The 22,726-nt window shown below is 43.2% G+C and overlaps 1 protein-coding gene across 1 annotated transcript; it reads right to left on the minus strand.

The window, feature by feature from the left end:
- Nucleotides 1–588: 588 nt before the first annotated feature.
- On the minus strand, nt 589–19,328 carry FAM134C (family with sequence similarity 134, member C). Its single transcript, XM_006832678.1, has 9 exons — nt 19,090–19,328; nt 8,210–8,316; nt 5,947–5,977; nt 4,927–5,053; nt 4,221–4,305; nt 3,302–3,439; nt 2,187–2,269; nt 1,427–1,559; nt 589–1,037 (listed from the first exon to the last, which is right to left on the minus strand). Exons 1-9 carry the CDS (start codon nt 19,326–19,328, stop codon nt 589–591), a joined length of 1,392 nt encoding a protein of 463 aa, XP_006832741.1.
- Between the last annotated feature and the right edge of the window lie 3,398 nt (nt 19,329–22,726).

Genomic DNA, 22,726 nt, shown 5'->3' on the forward strand with positions numbered 1-22,726 from the left:
TCTTAAATTTCACAAGCATTATTTTGGAGGACTGGAGGTCAGACCTCCAGAAATGAGAGTGTGCTGGAGTGGGAGTGGAAGGGAAAGGCAGCCCTCCTATGCAGAACCAAAGGACAAGCTTGCTTAGATACAAACCCAAACCAAGTCATGGTTTAACAACAGAAAAAGGCAACAATGAAACTCTTCCAGTTGCTGCCTGACTCTGGAAGGCTCCAGGGAGGTGACTACCAGAAGGAAGTGATGGGCTCTTCTCTTAGTGAGAAGATAGCAGCAGCATCCCTCAGAGGGGAACCAATACTCCTGACGACTTTGTTACCCAAAAGTACCACCCTGACTGATGGAGAGGCCTCCCTGGGGAGCACACTCTCCTCTGACTGAGCTCACACAATGTCCAGCTGGTGGTTGGGGATCGAGTATCCTCTCTGAGTCTTGGAGTATCCACCAAGCCACCCAGCACACAAACACGTGTCGGGGGATGGGACCTAGGTTCTCCCCTCGTCCCTTCACCTAAAGTGGGGTGGGGTGGGGAAAAAAAGACGTAAACCATAGTGCCCCCCCTCCCCCACACCCTAAAGGAGTGTCTCTTGCTCAGTGGTTCCTGGAATTGGAAGGGTCCATCTGATTCAGCTCTGATTGGTCGAGAAGTTCAAAGTCATCCCCCTCAGCATCCGTGTCCAGGTCTAAACTGGGGGCTCGGACAAAGCCTCTTGCTGCTCTTCGGGGAGCGGCACCAGAAGGGCCTGGCTGGGAGGCCCCTGACAGGGCCAGTTGGATCATGCCTTGGGAGACGAGGCTAGCAAAGTTGCTGGTGAGGTTGGCTCCTGCAGGCAGGGCACCAAGCAGAAGTTCTGGCAGTGCAGCCTCATCCCGGCTGGCAGGAGGGGCCTGGGCCCCCGGTGGGGGACGGTAGATCAGGCTGGGCATCCCAATGCTGGTGTCATCATCATCATCCAGGCCAGCAGGATCTACGTTAATGGAAGGGAAGTCTGGAAGGTCTCTAGCAAAGGATTCCTCTGGATCACTGTGACCATCTAGATCTGGAAGAATACAGAGATGTCTGAGACATGGCATCTGCCTGGCCCTCCTGTGCCCAGCCCAACAAAGACCTCTCCCACTATGGATTTCCACGGAGGGGACAGGTCAGCTTTTCCCCTCCACTTACAGATGACTGTCATCTCTACTACTGGCCCAGGAGCTCCCCTCCCTTCTTCCACTAGGCCACCTGTGAGGTGACAACTCAAGGCTCTAAGGACAGGGCTACAAGGAAAACAGCAGTGCCACCCTGGCTATAGTCACGCCCCTAAGGCTTCTCTCCCACATGATCCACACCTCAGAAAACAGGCCAGGCCAAGGCCCCAGTCTCCCCTCCCACAGCTGGGGGAAGATGAGTGGCAACGTGATCAGCTCAGGCCTGAGGTCTCCTCACCTTCAGAGCCTTCTGTCAGAGGAGTCTGGCCTCTGGAAAGATTGAACGTGCCATTGTCTGTACAGGACACCTCTGCATCCGAGTGCTCAGAGTCTGTGATGGCCAATTCCCTGGCAACAGTAGAATCATCCAGCTTAGGAAAAGAAAAGACCAACAAGCCTGAGGGGATGATGTTGTGAGGATCCAGGAGCAGTCCCCAACTACCGCGTTACTGACGGTCACCCTCAAATCATCAGGCTAGCCAAGTGGGGACTTCAGTCACAATCTTTGAAGGCTGCTCCCCTAGAAAAACACCCTTATTCATCCTTCCTAGAGCATAGGAAAGAAAGCAGTTTTGGGGTTCAACTCTTCACAGGAGGTCAGTCAGGAGGATACCCACGCTGGTCAGACCTAAAAGCCTGGGGCTATTTAAAGGATGATCAAACCAGCTCCCAAGGTTCCACCATTATGTTGCATTAAAAGGAGGCAAGGACAAGTGTGCTGGTCATCAGGTTCAAATTAAGATCTAGGAATAATGTCCTAATACAAGGGGACTTCAAAAAGTTCATGGAAAATTTCCATTATTTTTAAATTCCATGTTTCCATGAACTTTTTGAAGCCCTGTAGACACTAGCTCCTTTTCATGTAACTGCTCTGGCACTTTGGAGAGTCCATCATGAGCTTGAAACCTAGTTATGCCAAGTGGTTCACAGTGGTCAAATGAGTCAGAGGACATTAAAGAAAACCAACTAGTAAAAGCAGCTCCCCCACCCCAAGAAACCTGAGGGCAGAAGGCAGCAAGTTCCTCTTCACTGTCACTCTGGTTGTCCATGGCGTGTTCTGCGTGTAGAGCTCTGCGGCGTACTATGTGAAAGAACAAAAGGCAGTGACACCCTTGGTGGTGGTGATTCAAAAACCTGGACTAGAAGAGGGAGAACCACTCTCAATAATGGCCCTAACAACGGCTGAGAGTGGGAGGTTCTGCTGAGCTGGAAACCCAGGAGAAGTCTCCCTTCCAAAGGTACTCCTTCCACCAACCCCACACAGTCTGGTTCTGGTCAGATGATCCACTAGCAGACTTGTCAACCACTCTTAGGATTGGCTAAAGGCAGACCCAATGTCAATGGGATAAGTAAGCCATATCATAGCGAGGGCAAAGGGGGATACCCCACCTTGGTTAACTGAAGCTTCTGCAGGATGACCTCTCAACTGGCTGACCCAGAGGAGGCTGGGTTTAAGAGAACACATGCAGGTCTCTTTGAAGGCTGGGGTTTAATGAACCACCCAACCCGAGAGAAAAGAAGACCAAAGAAGAGAGGAAGAAATTTCTACCCGTATCCTTCATGTGTTGGATGGCTGGCTCTTAAGCTAGCCTACTTTTGGTCTTTGAGCTAACAGTTTTTAATTATCTTTGGAAGGTAGCTTAAGGTAGTGAAGAGAAGCCAGGCTTAGAAGTTGAAAAGACCTGCTCTGCCATTTACTAACTGTGAGCTTTAATGTCCTCAAGTGTAAAAAGCAGACAATAGCACTCACTTCGCAAGCCAGCTGTAAAGGTTAAATAAGACAATGTATGTAGAAGCAGCCGGCTCAGTGCTGGTCACACAGACAGTGCTTCATGCACAGCGCTACTACTAGGGATGTCATTAGTATTTGTCTGTTATTGAACTTGGAGAACTTTTCTCAGGTTTGCCTAAAGTGAAAGAGCCTAGAATTCCAAAAGGGAAAAATCAGTACACCTACATAGGTTTCCCTATGTACAATAATATCACCTTCCCCTACAATCTCCCACCTTGCACCAACCCCCACTTCAACTTTTAAGGACCTGTTAAAACACACAGCCTCTCCTTCCCCTGCCCAAAGTACCCAAGGGGAAGTCAGCTTCCCAATAACACTTACATTGTCTTTCTCTCTGCTTGGACATCATGTAGCCACGGACACTGAAGTCCAGCCGCTGCAAAGCTGGTTTCAGCCGTACATATGCTCTATCCCACAGTCGGTGGTACACAGCCAGGGGCCACATCATGACAGTGACAACTGAGAGGAGTGGGAAATAGTAGCAAAAGGGAAAAGGGGTTGCATGAAGCAAGCGTGTTGCCCCTTTGCTATGTGTCTTGGGCTTGGCCCCTCAGTGCGGAAGATCTCTGCTCCATTCTGCCTCCTCAGTCTCCTGCTTCTACTTGTGAGGGCAGGGACCTCTGCAACCGCTCCCGGGGCCTAGTGCAAGGCTCTGCACAGCAGAGGCACTCAGAACATGCCACAGATAGGCCGAGTGCAACCCCAGGCAGTGCAGTCAGCTGCAAATGGTGTCACTGAGGCCAACTGGTGAAAATGCCTCAGAAATGACACACTCATTGGGGGTGGGGTGGATCTGCCATACCACTGCTTCTCAGTTCTTCCAGCCAACGGTGCAGTGTATATGCCAGTAGGAAGTAACTAAATTTACAAAAATGTGCTTCTTGGTGCAAAAAAAGTGCTCTAGAGGTAAACTGAGCTTAGTGAAGGATCTCCTGGAAGTTAGATTCTGTTGTACACTGACTCAAATACTTCCCTCCTTGAGTAGGAGCAGAAGCTTCATTATAGCTGGCAATACAGCACATACTAGTGAACTCTCATTAATTTCTACAACTGACTTGGTAAGAGAAGGACTGTGTATTTGGGGAGCCTGGTAAAGGTGAGAAGAGAGATAGTTTATGGCATTTACCAGGTCATAGAACTGGAAAACCAAACTATAAAAGCCCTCCCCTAAACAGAGTTAGCCATGGTTGGCAAGCTCTGGTACAGTATAGCTCACGGTGGAGGTGTATGACATACTTACGCATTAAATAGGACAACAGGAGCCCAGAGATGTAGCGGCCCAAGACGGCCAAAAAGGTCAGTACCCCACAGCTCAGCAAGCAGAACTGGGGGAGTGAGAAAACACCATTAAGTTTTTGCCACATGAGAGGGAGAAGGGGTAGGGACAGGGGCACAGGTGAATTTCTGACAGAAATGATTCTTTACAAGTTCACTGTGGACATGTCAGAATGACAGATGAATTCATTTCAGGTGTTGATTCTGTTTGGGGGGAAAGAGGACACGTCTATTCAAACTCCTTTTATGTGGCTAACCCCATAGGGCTTCACCTTTCATACTGGGAAATTGGTTTGAATATGACTTTACCAAAAATTCTCTCTGAAAGCAGGTATTGATAGTGAGTTTTTTTGTTGTTTTTTTAAGTCAAAGTAAAAAAAAATTTGAACAAAAAAACCCAACTACCTACCACATGTTCAATATGACACAACGTAAACAAGCAAGCTGCTTCTCCCATCTTAGGGCAGAAAGAGACACCAAACAAGGAGTTGCCAAGCTCTTGCCTTGGTCCTAGTGATTGTCAGAAGCCCCTCCTCCAACTTCCCTACATCTCCAAAGATACTGCAGCTTTTCCTTTCTTGAATGAGGATGTGTAAGAAAGGGTCTGTTTCAGTTTAGCATGAACTGAACAGAGGGGCTAGAGATGACCGTGAAAAAGGGAAAAGTCTTACCTTGCCTGGGTTGTGCTTTTTGAAAAGCAAAAGATTCCTTATGAAAATGGTCCCACTAACCCAGACTTCAGCTACATGGTGGCAGAGCTCGGGCACGCTGAGCAACTGAGGGTGCACAAAGCCCCAGCTATGGGAGAGAGAAGGGGAGCTGTGAATGGGGGGTGTTGAGGGCCCCCCATCTTGCTGTGTAGGCAGCTAATATTTCTGGGTTTCAATAGGGAGCTGGAGTGTTCCAAGTGCTTTGGAGGTGCATGACTTTTTTGTGGGCTTGCCAGGTTGCAACTTGAATTTAGGGATGAGGAAGGCAAACTTGTTCTGACACAGCTCTACGCAATGAGCAAGCAGCCTCATCCACATGTGTAAACCTGCCACCAGGTCTGAGGCCCTTTGTGCTCAGAAACTGTCTCCCTGCACTGAGCCCAGTACAATTCACTGTGCACGCAATCCAGGGGTCAACGGAGAGCACAGTCTGACACCACTGCTGCTGGGGGAGGAGGCTATGGTGGATGTGCCCCTCAGAGAGAAAGTAAATAAAATCAAACCAAAAATAAACCAGAGTCAGAAACATCCTTGAAATAAACATATATGGTGAATGAACTGAGAAATGAGAGCACAAGCTGGAAGACACAGAGGAATCTTTGGCTTGCTGATACCAGGAACCAATGTTTTCTGACCAGGAATTTAAATATTAAACAGCAAAAGGTCACAGAAAACACTAAATGATCTGATCTTAAAACCAGGAAACAAATGAAGTTCGTTGCCTCTAGGTTTTCAGTGCCCTGGCATTATCAGCTTACAGGGTACTGTAATACTTCTTTTTCAGAAACTTCTCTTGTTTTAATGCTCAAATAGCAACAGCCATATCAACATAAAGCTGCCTGAACTTTAGGGTTTGTTAAAATGATGATTTGCAAAAGTTACACTGTGTGTGCAGAACATGGAGTTGCCAACCCATAACCAGTATATTACAACATAAGAATCATTCAGAGCAACAAAAAGGATTTCATTAGTGTTCCATACCTTTCATTGTCTAATGCGTCGGGTCTTGGCACTATAACATTAAAACAAACACCAGCATTAGTTGGTAGGGAAAACTAAACATGAAAACGTTAGGTTGTTGGTCTGTCTGACAGCTCACGCTTTAACAGGGTTGGGGAAAAGAAAACAATAATTAATACCCAATAAAAAGAAGACACCACAGGGAGCTGGAGCTGTAGACAAGGGAACGGATAGCTTATTCCTGCTCATTGCTTCAGCAGAGGGGTCTGCATGGACCACTATCGTCCTAATTGTTACAGCAAAAAGCCAAAATCTATAAGAAGGAAAGACAATCCATCTCACCTCCTGAGTGTGTCTGGGCTGCTCATACATGTCAATGTGTGCCAAGCTACCAAGGCATGCTATAACTTCCTCAGTTCTAGAAATTTCCCTGCTCTTTTTAAAGAGACCCATGATCTACCCTAAATGCTGACACTGACCAGCCTTAAGACAGGCTAGTGAACTAGATGAAACCTAGTAATTCAAAAGCTGTATACTCTGGGATGAACAGCATGCCAACACTTCAGAAATGACCTGTCTAAAATCGACTTAAATTTTCCTCTCTTACCTCTATCCAAACCAACTCCCCTGTTGGACTGCCTATACCTGCTAACTCTAATGCCATTCTCCCATTATCCTAGCCTTGAAGTCACAAAGTCAGCTCTTATTTATTCTTTATTCTTCTAATCCCATGTCTAACTATTCATTAGTCTTGATGTGTCGTTTTCCTTCTTCCCAGCTCTCCCAGTCGTCCGGCATTTGTGTCAGGGACATTCTCTATGTCTCACGTATACACTGCCAGTCTCCTGGCAGGGCTCCCGCCTTTTCATGTTGCTCCTTCTACATGGTCCCGCAAAATGATACCGTTTCATCTTTAAATGATCATCTCAGCATATCACTCTAACTTAAAAAAATGTTTTCAATGACCACCCACCATTACATATAAGATGAAGTCTAAAATGCTTGCCCTAACTTTAAGGCCTTATAAAAACTTAATTTCAGCATACTTTTACTTTTATTTCCTACAATGGTCCATTCTAGTCTAAACAATCCATTTCCTCATCACAGGAGGTACTCTGTAGTTTTTTCTGGTTCTTCAGACTAACCAAGCTATTGGCACCTCTAGAAAAGCTCAGACTTTTCACTCTACCTTTCCAAATCTTTTGTTTCTTGAAAGACTTATGGTAGGGCCCAAGATACTGACAAATATGCTGATCACATGCTGTACCGTGATATCTCTGGTACTGTTCCATAACCGTCATTTACCTTTTCACATATCTATGTATTATTACCCAAACACAATGTAAAATCTTTGAGTAAAAGGAACTGAATCTTGGAGCATTTTAATATGACATAAGATTTAGCTTAATGCTTTGTACCTAGGCAATTTTTAAAGATTCCTGAGGGATAAAATCAATACTGCCTCAGGAAAGACAAAGTACTTCAAATCCAAAGAAACCAAACCCATTGCCGTCAAGGCAATTCTGACTCCCAGCAACCCTATAGGACAGAACAGAACTCCCCATAAGGTTTCCAAGGCTGTAGTCTTTATAGAAGCAGACTGCCACAGCTTTCTCCTGTGAAGTGGCTAGTGGTTCTGAACTGCCAGCCTTTACATTAGCAGCCATGTGCTTTAACCACGGCACCACCAGAGCTCCTTGTTGTTGTTATGTGACATCATCTATTCCAACTCATAGTGACCCCGTATAGGGTTTCCAAGGAGCTGCTGGTGGGCTTGTACCACCAATGTTACGTCAGCAGTCAGTGCTTATCCTACAGCACCAGAACGCCATAAGGGGCCTTTATTGTTGCTGTTAAGTTAAGCCGTCAAGTCTGCTCCGACCCATGGTGACCCTGTAAAGGGTTTCCAAGGAGACGCTGGTGAGCTTGAACAGCCAACCTTGCAGTTCAAACGGCTTTGCAGTCTGGCGCATTAAGCCACAGTGCTACACACCTTTAGTACTTTATAAACATATATAATTCAGTGAGGAGAATTATAAAAACAAACTTGAGGACTACTTATTCCTAGGGTCAATATTTTAGGTGATAGAGATTTCGTGTAGTTTAATAACCATGGAAAAGTATGGAACCAGGCACAAAGCCCCTCAAAGTGTTCCCTAAAATGAACATCAGATGATATTCCCCACCCCCACTCAAGTTAAAAAAAAAAAAGTCCCCAAAAGAAAAAGTGAAAATTACAAGAAAGAAATTCCAGTTCAGATTACTCTAAATGCTATCAACTCACCTTTTATTTCAGGCCAGATCTTGTTCTTCCACTGATCTATACACACAATAATCATCAAGCTGAAGGCAAGCAGAAACACAAGACGAAGGGATGTCAGTGCAAAGAACCTATAGAGAAGGGAAACGGATGAAATATGATGTAACTAAGCTATTTTCAGAAAAGATCATCTGTGTACTACAGGCTGTGTTGTAAACAGACTGAAATGAAGTCCAGTGTTTTTTGTTCTGACACTAACTAGTTAAATCACCCTGGATAAATGGCTTCACTTTCTGGATTGCAGCTAGTTTACCTAATGAGCTAGTTTAGGGAGAGCACTAAACCAAATAATCTCTTAAGCCTTCTTTCAACTGTAAAGCCTGGGAGTCTAGGATATTGGAGAAAGTCAGCCTTCATAAGCTGTTATGATGAAGCAAACATCTTTCTACTAAATTAGACCCTAGTATCGGAGTCCTGGTGTGGCACTGTGGGTTAATGTGCTGGACTGCAATATCGCGCTGAACTTCAAGGTCGGTGGTTCAGGCTCACCAGTCGCTCCTTGGAAACCCTATACAGGGTCGTTATGGGTCGGAACTGTTTCAATGGCACTTAGCAACAATTGGAGTCCTGGTGTGGCGCTGTAGGATAGGCACTGGACCGCAAGGTCGGTCTGAACTGCAAGGTCAGCAGTTCAAACTTACCAGCTGCTACTTGGAAATCCTTAACAGCAACAATTAAGAGTTCTGGTATGGCACTGTAGGGTAAGCATGGGACTGTAGGTCGGTTTGAACCACAAGGTCGGTGGTTCAAAGTTACTAGCTGCTCCTTAGAAACTCCATACAGGGTCACTATGAGTCAGACAACAACCTTGGAGTCCTGGTGTGGCGCTGTAGGATAAGCACTGGACCGCAAGGTCGGTTTGAACCGTAAGGTTGGTGGTTCAAACTCACCAGCTGTTCCTTGGAAACCAAGTCGGAAGCAACTGGCTAGAACTTAACATAAGGCAACAAACTGAAAAAGCTCCATCAGAGACCATTCTATTCAATTAAGAGATCCTTTTAGGAACTGGGTCCAGCAAAGTAACATGAGAGTTAATTAATAAAAGCTACATCTAAAAGCTAGTTTTTATTATTCAAAGAACCAAGCATAAAAAGACATTTACGAACAGGTGGAGAAATGTGAACAGACAGCACAGCTGCTATCAGCTAGTCTCATCACAATTGATCCAATGAGGACAAGGGTGAGCAAGGGCTGATTACAAATGATCACTCTGAAATGACCACTTCTCAACAACTCACCTAAGAATTGACATAATCACTGAACAATTCTATTACATTCAAAACAACAGCATCTGTGTGTATGTGTGGCTACATACACACAAACAAAGATTAGCAGAGGAACTGTGAATTCACTTTTGTTACAACATTTTTTTAAATTAACAGTTTTAAAACAATACAAAGAATAAGGGATAGAAAGCAACAAGGAGAACTTTAACCTTCAGTCATCAATAACATCCCATCCCTATTCCAATTTTCCCACCCCTCCACTTAAACTAATTATATGAGTTAAAGAAAGGAAGCAGCTTAACAGAAATAAACCTCCAGAGCTCCCCCAGGCCATTCATCTTCTAATGCCAGTTCATCATCCAACAAACAAGCAAATTTAACAAGGCCTCGGGTAAGGGCTCTGGAGCATCCTGCTCCTCAGTGCTGTTTCCATCCCTGTCCCAACAGCAGCATGTGACACAACTGCTGTTCTCTCCAGAGTACTTGAAAGGACACTCTTGGGAGGTAATCCAGACTGTCTGCAATGTCCCCTTCCCAAGCATGATTACCAGCACAAATACAAACCAGGGGGAGGGAAAGGATATTAACGTCATTGAAGAAAGGGTAGTTTTCCAAAATTAATGGTAATAAAGATACTGTTCCTCCAAGACCTGGGCTACTTTAGAATAACCTGCTGTATCCCTCACACTCCATGATCATACACTATGCTTCAAACTCAATTCAACAAATATAGTTACTGCATGCAGAGGCCAGTGGTAAACTGCCTAGTTTCAGAAGAGTAAGACAAGAACCTTTACTCCCAGGTATCTGTATTTATGTATGTGTATGCTTATAAATAACAAGGTGATAATAACAAAGAGGAAACTGAGATTTGAAAGAGAATGGTAAGAAAACAGGGCAGAAAAGGTGAGGGGCAGAAGAAGAGGGCTTCAAATAGGGAAAAAGGGAGCTAGAGTTTAACAGGTTGATGTGTGGCTTGACAGAACAAAAACATAAAGAACAGAGGTGGGATAAAGGAGGAGAGAGACATGAGTCAGACCATTAAGAGCTTTTGATGACATTGAGAAGTCGATTTCATTCTACAGATGAAGGTGAGCTAGTAAAATAAAATGATCCCATCCATAAATCCATTTCAGGTTCAGAGATATGGCTGCTGGAATCCTGGTGTGGCGCTGAGGATTAGTTAATGTGCCAGACTGCAAAGTCGTTTGAACAGCAAGGTCGGTGGTTCAAGCTCACCAGCTGCTCCTTGGAAACCCTATCCAGGGTCACTGTGGGCCAGAACTGACTTGACAGCACTTCACAACATGTGGCTGCTACTTAGTACAAGGTGTTGCAGTAATATCAAAGGAAGAAATGTGTAAAATAGAAACACTACGAAAGGGATCACATTAGAAGGTCCTGGATAGAGTGGAAGAAAATGTGGGACAAAACTCAAAAATCATATTTAAAAAAAAAAAAAGACCAGGCTCACTGGCCACATGGAGACTGGAGGAATCCGAGACTATGGCCCTCGACCACCCTTCAGGTCTGGAACGGAATTCCCTCTCACGGCTCATTTTTCAGCCAAGCAGTAAATAGGTATATTAGTGGGGACAACATTAGTATGGTATGCTCAGCATGGAATGGTCAATCCTTCAAGATCAAAAGGACAACATTTTCCTAAGAACAAAGTTGAGAACGCATAGGAAGGGTGGTGGAATGGAAACTGGAACCACAGGGAGGACGTGGGATAAGTGCTGTTACATAGAAGGGACTGCAGTCATGGAGATGAAACAGTGTAGGATTTGTCAAATGTAAAACTGTGTCTTGTCTGTAAACCTTCACTCAATTTACAATAAAAAGTTAAAAAGAAGAAGAAATGTGTGTGTGTGTAATGAAACAACATTTCTTCGGAAAAGAGCTTCTTCCACAGACAGAGAACCTTAATGAAAAGGTCACCTCCACGCACTAGAGCTGATTCCTCCACTGTGGTAACACAACAGTTCATATTAATGTACCCTTAGGAGTTTACCAAACACAAAAGAGGACGAACAAGTGGGTGGTTTCCTTTCAACTCTCAATACTAAATTTCTAAATAAAGTGGGAGCTTCAATTAGTGTTTTGGATATACCAAGGTCACATATCATTTTATGGAAGTAATCTGGCAACCTACCTGTAAAAAAAGCAAAACACCAAACTTGCAACACGACGTAATTGAAGATAAAATACTTTTGAAATTGCTATAGGTAAGGAATGGAAGAAAAATAAGGGAGGATTCAGCTGGACTGGTTTAGTCCTACAACATCTATTCATAGATCCCATGAGATACACAGGCAGATATAACAGTGCAGAAGCTTGATACGGCAGCATACAAAATGTTTCAGCAACTATAATTGGCATGAGAACTGTCCAAACTGGCAGAAACAACGACAAATGCAGTCAACTCTGGATATGCACATGGGAATGATTACATTTGGGCACTGCCTCTGTCTAGTACTTCTCCTACCCATAGTAAGCTCAGGATTTTTTTTTTTCCCCTCTGAATGATCTTTATTTTTTATCTGGTTTCTGAAGGCAAGCATTTTTATAGGAGAAATTTAAGAAAATGTAAATACTAATAAAAGACAAAAATGAAAATGACATTAGTATACAACCATCTGTGAAATGAAGCCCTTAAGTGGTGCAAAGGGTTGGGTGCTCAGCTACTAACTGAAAGTCTGGCCGTTCGATTCCACTCAGAGGTTCCTTGAAACAAAGGTCTAGTAATCTGCGTCTGAAAGGTCACAGCCACTGAAAATCCTATGTGCAGTTTACTATGAAACATGTGGTCATCATGAACAGGAACAGATGCCACAGCAACTGGTCTTTTTCTTTTTAACACCTATTTAATAGTCTGGCAAATATATATATATTAAACCTAAACCTGACCAAGTCTCTAGATCCCACTTGCAAATGACAAGTACTAGAGTATACAGCTCCTCGGAAACCCTATACAGGGTTCCTATGAGTAGGAACCAACTCAACAACACTTAACAAACAAAACAAAGAATATGGGAATACGTTAAACCACAATGTGGTTTAACCATACGTTAATCAGCAAAATTGCAAAACTTTACAGGACAAACTGGTTCCTTCAACAAATGTATTCCAAAGGGGGAAAGGATGGATGGGGAATCTAGAGAGTAAGAGAGATTGCTAAAAACAAACAAATAAAAACAGTGTAATTAGTTATAATATGTGGACTTAATTTGGATCCTGATACAAATACACACACACACATATATACTCTATGTCTGTCTGTCTGTCTATCTATCTATGTATGTATCTATGTATCTATCTATCTATGTATCTATCTATCTATCTATGTATGTATCTATGTATCTATGTATCTATCTATGTATCTATCTATGTATCTATCTATGTATCTATCTATGTATCTATCTATCTTATTGTTGTTAAGTGCCTATCGAGTTGGTTCCAACTCATAGTGAGCCTGTATAGGGTTTCCAAGAAGTGGCTGGTAGCTTGATCCACCAACCTTGCAGTTCAAGCTGACCTTGCAGTCCAGCGCATTAACCCATAATGCCACACCAAGACTCCACTCCACACATGAGAAAATCGGAAATTTGGCTGGAATCATTCATTTTTTATGTGTGACAATGGTTGTTGCTGTTGTTAAGTGCCATCAAGTTGTTTCCAACTCATGGTGACCCTGTATTGGGTTTCCAAGGCTGTAAATCTTTGTGGGAGCAGAAAGTCTCATCTTTCTACTGCACAGCAGCTGATGGGCTCAAACCACCCATATTGTGGTTCGCAGTTCAGTGCTTCTCCTACAGTGATATATTTTTATAAAGTACTTTTCAGAAACATATACTGAATTTTATAGATTGATACTACATTCAGAATTTGCCTTAAAATAACAAAGGAGAACGTGGTGTTGTAGGATAAGCACTGGACTGCTAACGACAAGATCTGTGGTTCAAACCCACTAGCCACTGCTCAGAAACACTATACAGGGTCGCTATGAGTCAGAACCAACTTGGTGGCACTTAACAGCAACACTGAAGAAAAGAAAATTAGTGATGAGTTGACATTTTTAAAAGCTGGATTCATAGCAGCACATAATGGAAGTATATGGTTTAAGAACTTTGTTCATTTCATAAATAGACCAAGAAAACATTAAAAGATATTTAAGTATTTGCATTATACATATATATGATTAATATTTTAAACCATTCCCTAACTGGACTTTTAAGATGTTTCCAATTCTTGAGGTAATAATGCAAAGCTTAAACTCACATCACTGAGCATAAATCATTACCCTTCCCTAATATTAACTATTTGTAGTGGAATTACAAGGTCAAAGCGTATTAACTTTGTAACAATTTTGTTGATATAATTCATAGCATAAAATGCACCCTTTACAACTATCTAACTCAACTGTTTTTAGCATATTTGCAGAGGTGTGTGACCATCACCATTACCTAATTTTAGAACATTTTCACCACTCCAAAAATAAATCAATACCCACTCCACATTCCCTCAACCCCTGAAAAGGTTTTAACTACACATTTCAATATGTTGCTAAAACTGTCCAATTTATGATCCCACCAGTAACAAAAAATTCCATTTGTCAATATCTCTCCCAATATAACTTATTATCATTTATAAAATATAGCAAGCAGAAAATAGTAAATCATTGCCTTTACATTTTTTTTTTATTACTCCTGAGGGTAAAATTTTATATAACCATTGATTGATTATTTTGCATTTTCATTTTATAAACTGTTTATCCCCTTTGTCAGGAGCTAAAGTCCAATTAAATTATCAGTGTAAGTAAAATTACCATGGAATATCAATTAAATACCCAGAAAGATCACAAAAAATTTCAGAACCAAATACAAGAGGGCTTCAAAAAGTTCACGGAAAAATAGTATTTAAAGTTAATGGAACTTCTCCATAAACTTGTTGAAGTCCCCTCCTAGAACCCTTCTAAAGTTACCTATACCATGGAAGGAGCTCTGGTAGCATAGTGGTTACGAGTCATGCTGCTAACCTCAAGGTCAGCAGTTTGAAACTGCCAGCTGTTTTGCGGGAGAAAGATGAGGCTTTCTGCTCCTGTAAAGATTTACAAGCCTCAGAAACCCTATATAGGGTCGCTATGAGTCAGAACTGACTTGAACGCACTTAATAACAATATACCATGGATTCTCACTATTAGTACACAGAAGTTATAGTTTGTCATAATTATAAACAAAGAAATGAACACATATCTATTTCTAGTCAAAGAAGATACTATTTCTCCAGTAAGCTTGTCTCTATGGCACTTCAGAACAAAGCATTCTGTCCTATCGGTACAGAAAGCCCATTATTATAGTACTTGTGGTTGTGTGGTTATGAGCCAGGCACTGGTCAATTAGAAGGATAGAATGAATCCAGCCTATATCATACTGTAATAGTTTTTGCTTGCACAAAACCAGCTGGCTGCTAATGACCTACGGTGAGAAATGGTGAAAACTGTGAGGAAGTTACCAATTTTAAAATTAGGGCAGATGAAAACTGAAGGCAAAAGAGGCAAAGTCAATCAAGGCATCCTGGGCCTTTCCTTGGCTACCTAAAGCAGTAGGACGAAACGTCCAAGGACAATGATCAGAAACATGTGCTCAATAGGTTTAATCTGAAATGTGATGTATAGATTTTAAAGAAAAAGCACAAAAATCTCTATTTACACAGACCCTCCCATTGCATATGCCTCGCTACTATTTTTTATTCAAAATTCTAACCTTTCAAATCAGAATAGCTGTATATCCTTAATCATGCCTCTGATTTTTGTTTCGCTTCTTGGTGAGGGAGAGAACCACTTTTTATTTTTTCATTTATGCAAACACTCAATTTACTAATTGTTGTTGTTGTTAAGTGCCGTCGAGTCGGGTCCGACCCATAGCGACCCTGTACAGGGTTTCCGAGGGTGTAAATCTTTACGGGAGTAGAAAGCCTCATCTTTCTCCCGCGGAGCGGCTGGTAGTTTCGAACTGCTGACCTTAAGGTTCACAGCCCGATTCGTAACCACTACGCTACCAGAGCTCCTTCTTTTACTAATAGCCGCTAGAATTACAGTAACTCCAACTGTGGTTGTTATGTGCTGTGGAGTCAGTTCCGACTCATAGTGACCCCGTATAGGATTTCCAAGGAGCAGCTGGTGAGTTTGAACTGCCAACCTTGCAATTCAAACTGATCTTTCAGTCAATTGTTTATCCTACAGCGCCCAGTGACTACAAAAGCAGGCCCCAACAGAGATCTCAACAGAGAATCAGCTTGTGGATTGCTTGGAATCAATACTCCCCGTTCACAGATCACCTAATATCATAGACTCTTTAAAAAAATAAAGAAAAAGAAAAGGGCTCAGCAGGGTACATACTTCATGGAGAGGGGTGAGCTTGGGGATCACACATTTTTCCAGGGTTCGTTTACTCTCCCCTTTATCTCCTACATTATGAGACAAATCAAAAAGTTCACAGAACCTGTTCTTTCCTAACCCTATCAGGATTATACTCTTCCTGACTCAGCTATTATTCTCCCAAATCACTCATTTATAAATGGGGTTGAGGGTAATGAAACTATACACTATAGGAAGGGAAGACCTGGCACTTCACTGCTATCCTTGAAACAGTACCCGTGACCAGAAACAATCTAGGCTAGACTAACTCTGATATAGCCACCATGATTTCTCTGGAACCTGAGAAAAAAAGTGAAAGCCTTGAGATATTTTAGTGGTAAGGTATCTCCAATTATCTCCATCTTTGATGAGTTGTCTTTTTTTGTAAGCAGACACATTCACAAGTGTAGAACATTAAAAGTTACCTGAATTCTGATTTTTTTTTTTTTTTTTTTTACTCCTATCTAGTCTCCTGGCCTGGTAGCGTAGTGGTTACGAATCGGGCTGCGAACCTAAGGTCAGCGGTTCGAAACTACCAGCTGCTCCGCGGGAGAAAGATGAGGCTTTCTACTCCCGTAAAGATTTACACCCTCGGAAACCCTGTACAGGATAGCTATGGGTTGGAACCGACTTGACGGCACTTAACAACAAGTCTCCTGGCCTATAAAATACCTGTTAATAATGTACCATTATTGAGGCTTTCTACTCCCGTAAGGATTTACACCCTCGGAAACCCTGTACAGGGTCGCTATGGGTCGGAACCAACTCGACGGCACTTAACAACAACAATTCAAATTGAACAATGAAAGAAAAATAAAAGATTTCAGATTTGATTTCTGACTTTAGCTAATGACCCTCCTCTTCTTCCTAAGCCTTTAAGTCTCAACACAAAATAGTCAGTCGTTGACATTCCTAAGTGAAATGTCAACGTTCACATGTTCATTCAATATGACACTCTGGAATGTGAAGTCTAACTTTCATTTTTAAACCTCAGACTACTTTCCAAGGACTCTCATTTCCCAAAACAAACAGCTCTGTGAACTCCAATGACAAAGGGCCTAAGTCTCTGAGGCCTTGCAACTATCTCAGTCATTCTGCAGCTTTCTGAGGTAAGGAGTTCTCTTCACAAATGGCTTCCTTCCCATGGCATACCCAACTGTTCTTTTCGGTATCAAGAGTTCCACCCTCATTTTGCTGTATCTCTCTCCACTGGGAGAATGTTCCTGTGTTCTGGATACACAGCAGGCAAACTACCAGGAAATGTCAGAGATAAAGACCAAGCACTACAATGTTTTAAAAGATCCAGGGTACAAAAGGGAATTCAGAGTGAGATTTTAAACATAGCATTGCAGTAAACTTTAGTAAACAGGGTCAGAGGCCAGCAAATTAAAGCTAACTGTAACTTCAAAAGATGCTTCCCAATCAGAGCAGCTCCTCATGGATCTCAACTCCATAGTCTGCTTTAGAAACATTCCAAGTTTTTATACATTAGTCAGCCATACTTTGATATGATGTTGTTGTAATCGTTAAGTGCCATCGAGTCAATTCCAACTCATAGAGACCCTGTAAAAGGGTTTCTGAGGAGCAACTGGTGAGTTTGAACCGTCTGCCTTGCAGTTAGCAGTCTAGTGTTTATCCTACAGCATCACACCAGGACTCCATACTTTGATATACTCTACTTATACTTTCATATACTACTTGTTTAATTTTTTTTCTTCCTATGGGTACTAAACCCACGGTTGGAAACAAAGATTTAACCAGATAGGCTGGGGTTAGAGGTTGGGATGGAGCATGGGCGGAAGAGAAGAAAAGGTCATTTTGGAAAATGGTCCCGGATGAAGTGCTACAGTGAAAAGTTTTTGAGACAGAGCAACAGGAGAGAACCAGGTACCTGGGGATCAAGAAAGATGCACTAGCAGAAAATAAGAATGCAGTAAGCAAAGTTTATCATCAAACCAGCTGAAAACAACCAAAGCCAGGATTTCTGGGGGCACCTACAACTTGGGTCTTCTTCACACTGGGAGAGGATTAACTTCATAGCCTGGAATTATTTGTTCTGCTCCTGATTCTTGAAACTCTTTCCAAACACTAATAACTGTTTCAGTTTTCAAATTAAGGATTTTTAGAGAAAAGAGATTTTTAGTCAAAAACTAAAACCTAAAAACACACACTCTGTCATGTCTCAGGATTATCCAGGTCAGCCTTCTTTCATTCCATTATGTATTCCTTCTTTCATTCAGCTCTCCTCCCATCAGTTCCCTTTGAATGGGATCAGTACTACTTCCGGGGCGATGAGTGCTAACTATGCTTGAAAGATTCCAGGAGACCTAAGTCCACTTCCACATGATCAGAAATGAGTACGAGGAGCAGTAGTTCCATTTCAGAGACTATGACACTCTGAATTGGATTGTCCAGGCATGTTCTAGATTGTCCAGGCATGTTTATAGAGCCACCCTGTCCCGCTCTGGAAAACTCCTGCTGTGGCTCTGTAGAATCAGCATTAGATTGCGAACCGCAAGGTGTACGGTTCAAACACAAGCACTATCAGACAGCCTCAATTTCCTTGCCTATCAGCCAAGGCTAAGGATGCCTGTCTAGTTCCTCGGATCAGGGAGGAGTTGCGATCTTAAATGATTTTGAAATGGGTGAAATCTTACAATCACGATTTTCATAACTAAAAGTTTATCATTTTCTTTCAAGTTACAGTTTGGGAGGTTCTTATTGACACTTAGACTTCATAAACTTCCTTGGCTGGGCGCGATGATATCTAACAGGCTCATTCAGATCGTGGCTTTCTTATCCCACGACGGAGACCTTTTCAAGACCTCCTGGAGATGCTCTTCAAACCCCACTGGGGCAGACAGGAGAAGGGGGCGGTGGTCTCACAGGGCACGGCTTTTCCTCGCTAAAGAGGCGCTCTCCTTCACTGCGAGCGCCTCCAGATGTTCCCAGGAGCTCCAGCCAGATGTACCACACAGGGGAGGCAAATGGAAGGCTCCGGGGAGAATTGGGGTGCCGAAGCCTGGGGGTGTTTTAGGGTGAAGAGGTAAGGCAATATTAGGCAGATACAGGAAAGAGCCAGTATAGCTAGAAAAAAAAGCTAACAAACAGAGGAAGCGAGAGAGAGAATCCTAGAAAAACCTGATGAATTTGCGACTCGATGGGGCGGGGGAGGGGTTCTGAGGGTCCAGTTCTCTCACCAGAAAGTCGCGTTCAGCCCCAGAAACCACAGGGCGCTCCTAGCTGGCCGCTCCCACACCAAGGCTGCCTGCACCCGGCTCAACAGCGGCTCATAAGGCCCCAGCACTTCCACCAGAGCCCGCTGCGCGGCCTCAACCTGCTGGTCCCGCTCCCAGGAGCCTGAGAGAGCGCGGCGACCCCTAAAAGTCGTCCCAGAAGTTGGGCCTGGGGCCGCGTCCAACCCCTCAGGTTCCGCCATCTCCCCCCGGCAGCCACAACATCCGGGTACGCGGCCCTGTAGTCACAATAACACTTAACTACGCAGCTGCGAGACTCAGCGGGGGAGGCCGCTTCCTTCCACATAGCGCTTGCGCACAGGCTCAAGTACCAATCCACCACTGAAAAGAAAAACGGTACGTTAAATTACGCCCCCAGCGCCTAGACGTTCTGAGCGCATTCTGGAGCCGCGCACGCGCATTCTGCACTGTGCTGAACACAGCGACTCTACGACTGTATCTATATGTACAACCGAACGGGCCGCTGCTCTGTCTTGTGCCGTCATCTCAATCGATGCCGTGTTTGAGTCCATTCTTGTAGCTAATGTGTAGTCTAACTTGTTGACAATCTTCCACTGGTTCGCGAACCCTCTAATTTATCAAGCATGATGTCTTTCTCCGGGGACTGATCCTCCTGATGTTGTTGTTAAGTGCCGTCGAGTCGGTTCTGACCCATAAGCGACCCTGCATAGGGTTTCCAAGGAGTGACTAGTGAGCTTGAACCACCGAGCTTGTAGTTCAAACGGCTTTGCAGTCTGGCGCATTAACCCACAGCGCCACACCAGGACTCGATCCTCCTGATAGTATATCCAAAATACATAAGATAGTATGTCCAAAGCTATGACTAGGAAACAACTCGACAGCACTTAACAACAATAGCAACTACACACTTTAGTTGTGGTGGTTGTGTGCCATAGAGTCAGTTCCGACTTATAGGTACACTGCACAGGGTTTCCGAGGCTGTAAATCTTTACCTGAGCAGAAAGCCTCATCTTTATCCCGCGGAACCTCTGAAGTTTCGAACTGCTGACCTTGAATTTAGCAACCCAATTTGCAACCACTACGCTACCAGAGTTCCTTGCACGCGTAGTAGACTACGGTATAGTGTAGACAATTTATATACGCTGGGAAACCAAAATTCATGTGACTTGTTCTTTTCTGATATTTGCTTTACTGTGGTGGTCTGTCATCTAACCTATAATACCTCTGAGATATACCTGTTGTTGTTAAGTGCCGTGGAATCGGTTCGGACTCATAGCTACCCTGAATAGGGTTTCTGAGGAGCAGCTGGTGACCTTGAACCACCAACCTTGCTGTTCAAACGGACCTGGTAGTCCAGCGCATTAACCCTCAGCGCCACGCCAGGACTCCACTATTTATCAGATTACTTGCTTATCCTATAAATTGAATAAGTATAGTGAAAACTACTAGGTACAGGAGTCCTGGTGTGGCGCTGTAGGTTAATGTGCCAGACTGCAAAGCTGTTTGAACTGCAAGGTCGACGGTTCAAGCTCACCAGCTGCTCCTCGGAAACCCTATACAGGGTTGCTATGGGTCGGAATTGACTCGTCGGCACTTAACAACAACAACATAACGCCTAAAGAAATGAGAACTTGGACAAAAATAGCTATATGCGCACCCATTTTCTCTATATTATTCATAATCACAATGAGATGGAAACAATGCAAGTGTCCATCAACAGATGAATGGATAACAAAACATGGTGCATGCACTCAATGGACTACTATGCAACATTAAAGAATAATAATGAATCCATGAAACAATTATGTGGATGAATCTGGAGGATATTATACTGAGTGAATTAAGTGAATCACAAAAGGGCAAATATTGTATGAATTCACTACTATAAAAAGTCAAGGAAAGGTTTACACACAGAAAGAAACATTCTTTGATGGTTACTAGGGATGGGAGGGAAGGGGAGGTAAAATCTTGAGCTGGGTTTGTTGTTAAGTGCTGTCTCATAGTGACTATGTATAGAGTTTCTGAGGCTTTAAATCTTCACAGAAGCAGAATGCCTTATCTTCCTCCCACAGAATGGCTGGTAGGTTCAAACCACCGACCTGTGGTTCACAGTCCAGTACTTATCATATGGAGCCATTACACTCCCAGCTAGGTAAGAGACACATACTAATTTGGATGAAGAGAAAGACAATATACAAAAAGGAGGTGGTAGGCACAGTAATACTAAGGAAAAGGAAGTTAGGGGAGGTGCATAAGAGCTACATAGGTAAATTTTATTACATACACAATCCTGCATTATCAGTAATAGCAAACATTAATCTATGAGTAGATACAAAGGCAGACAGACAAGATGAACAGGTATGGGTAGGCAAACAGGACTACACCCACAATCATGCATAGGCAGATATTTCTACATTTGTATATGTTCTATAAATATATCCATATGATAAAAGAGCAAACAGGCGGTAAAAGCATGAAAACTTTTTAGCCCTAACCAAACACCCTGAGGGAATGAGTCACTGGGCCTGAGCACTTAGTTTAGATTACAGTCACAGGGGACATCAGGTCAACTGGCATATCATAGTCCACAAAGACAACGTTCTACGTCCTCCTCTGGTGAACAGTGACTGGAGTCTTAAAAACTTACCAGCGACCATCTAAAGTGAAACTATTGGTTTCTCCCTGTCCGAAGCAAAGACGAGTAAAGAAAATCAAGTGTAACTATTGGTCGCTCTCCATCTGGAGTAAAGAAGAATGAAGAAAATCAAAGACAATTCATTCAAAGGACCATATGAACCTCAGCCGCCACAACTTTGAGACAGAAGTAGATGGTGCTCAGCTGCCATTGCTGACCACTCTAGAAGGAATTACCAGAGAAGGTCCTTGATAAATTGGGAGAAAATTATAGGACAAAACTGAAAATCAGAAAAATCATTAAACACACACACACACACACCAAAAACCCATCCAACAGATGTACTAGTCTGATAAGAGTTTGGTGGAACCCTCTAAGACTAGGGCCCTTAGTCATCCTACAGGCTTGGAACTGAAATCTCCCCCATGGCTCAACATTCAGCCAAATAATAGTCAGGTCTATACTGTGAACAGTAAAGTCAGGGAGGTAGGTATTCCTTAGGACAATCAAGCACATGAGATCAAAAGGCCAGCTCTTGCCCAGGATTAAAGCTCAGAAAACAGGAAGGGATAGGAAAGGCCCAAGGGAAATGGTAAACGCAGAGTAAATGGGAAGAGTGCCAAGATAGTGTGAGGATTGCAATCAATGTCACAAAACAAAATGTGTATGAATTGTTGAATGGAAAACCAATTTCTCCGTAAACTTTCACTGAAATTACAATAAAAAGTTTTTCTTTAAAAAAGTGTGGTGAATGCAATGAAATGCAGACGGGTCTCTTGTGATACAACATTGAATAATTGTTATCAGGACTGATTGTGAGGATTGGAAATGTAAAGGTAGACGTTTTATAGCAAGGAGGGGAGTGATTAACTTTTCAGTCTAGGAGTGGAGGTCCCTAGGACCATCAAGGGAGAAGAGCAGAGAGCGGGACCTTACCCAGAGAAGCAGTGATGCCTGAAATGGAGCCAGAGATGATGACGTGGA

This window comes from Chrysochloris asiatica, unplaced genomic scaffold, assembly GCF_000296735.1.
Source record: "Chrysochloris asiatica unplaced genomic scaffold, ChrAsi1.0 scaffold00007, whole genome shotgun sequence".
NCBI classification, from domain to species: Eukaryota; Metazoa; Chordata; class Mammalia; order Afrosoricida; family Chrysochloridae; genus Chrysochloris; species Chrysochloris asiatica.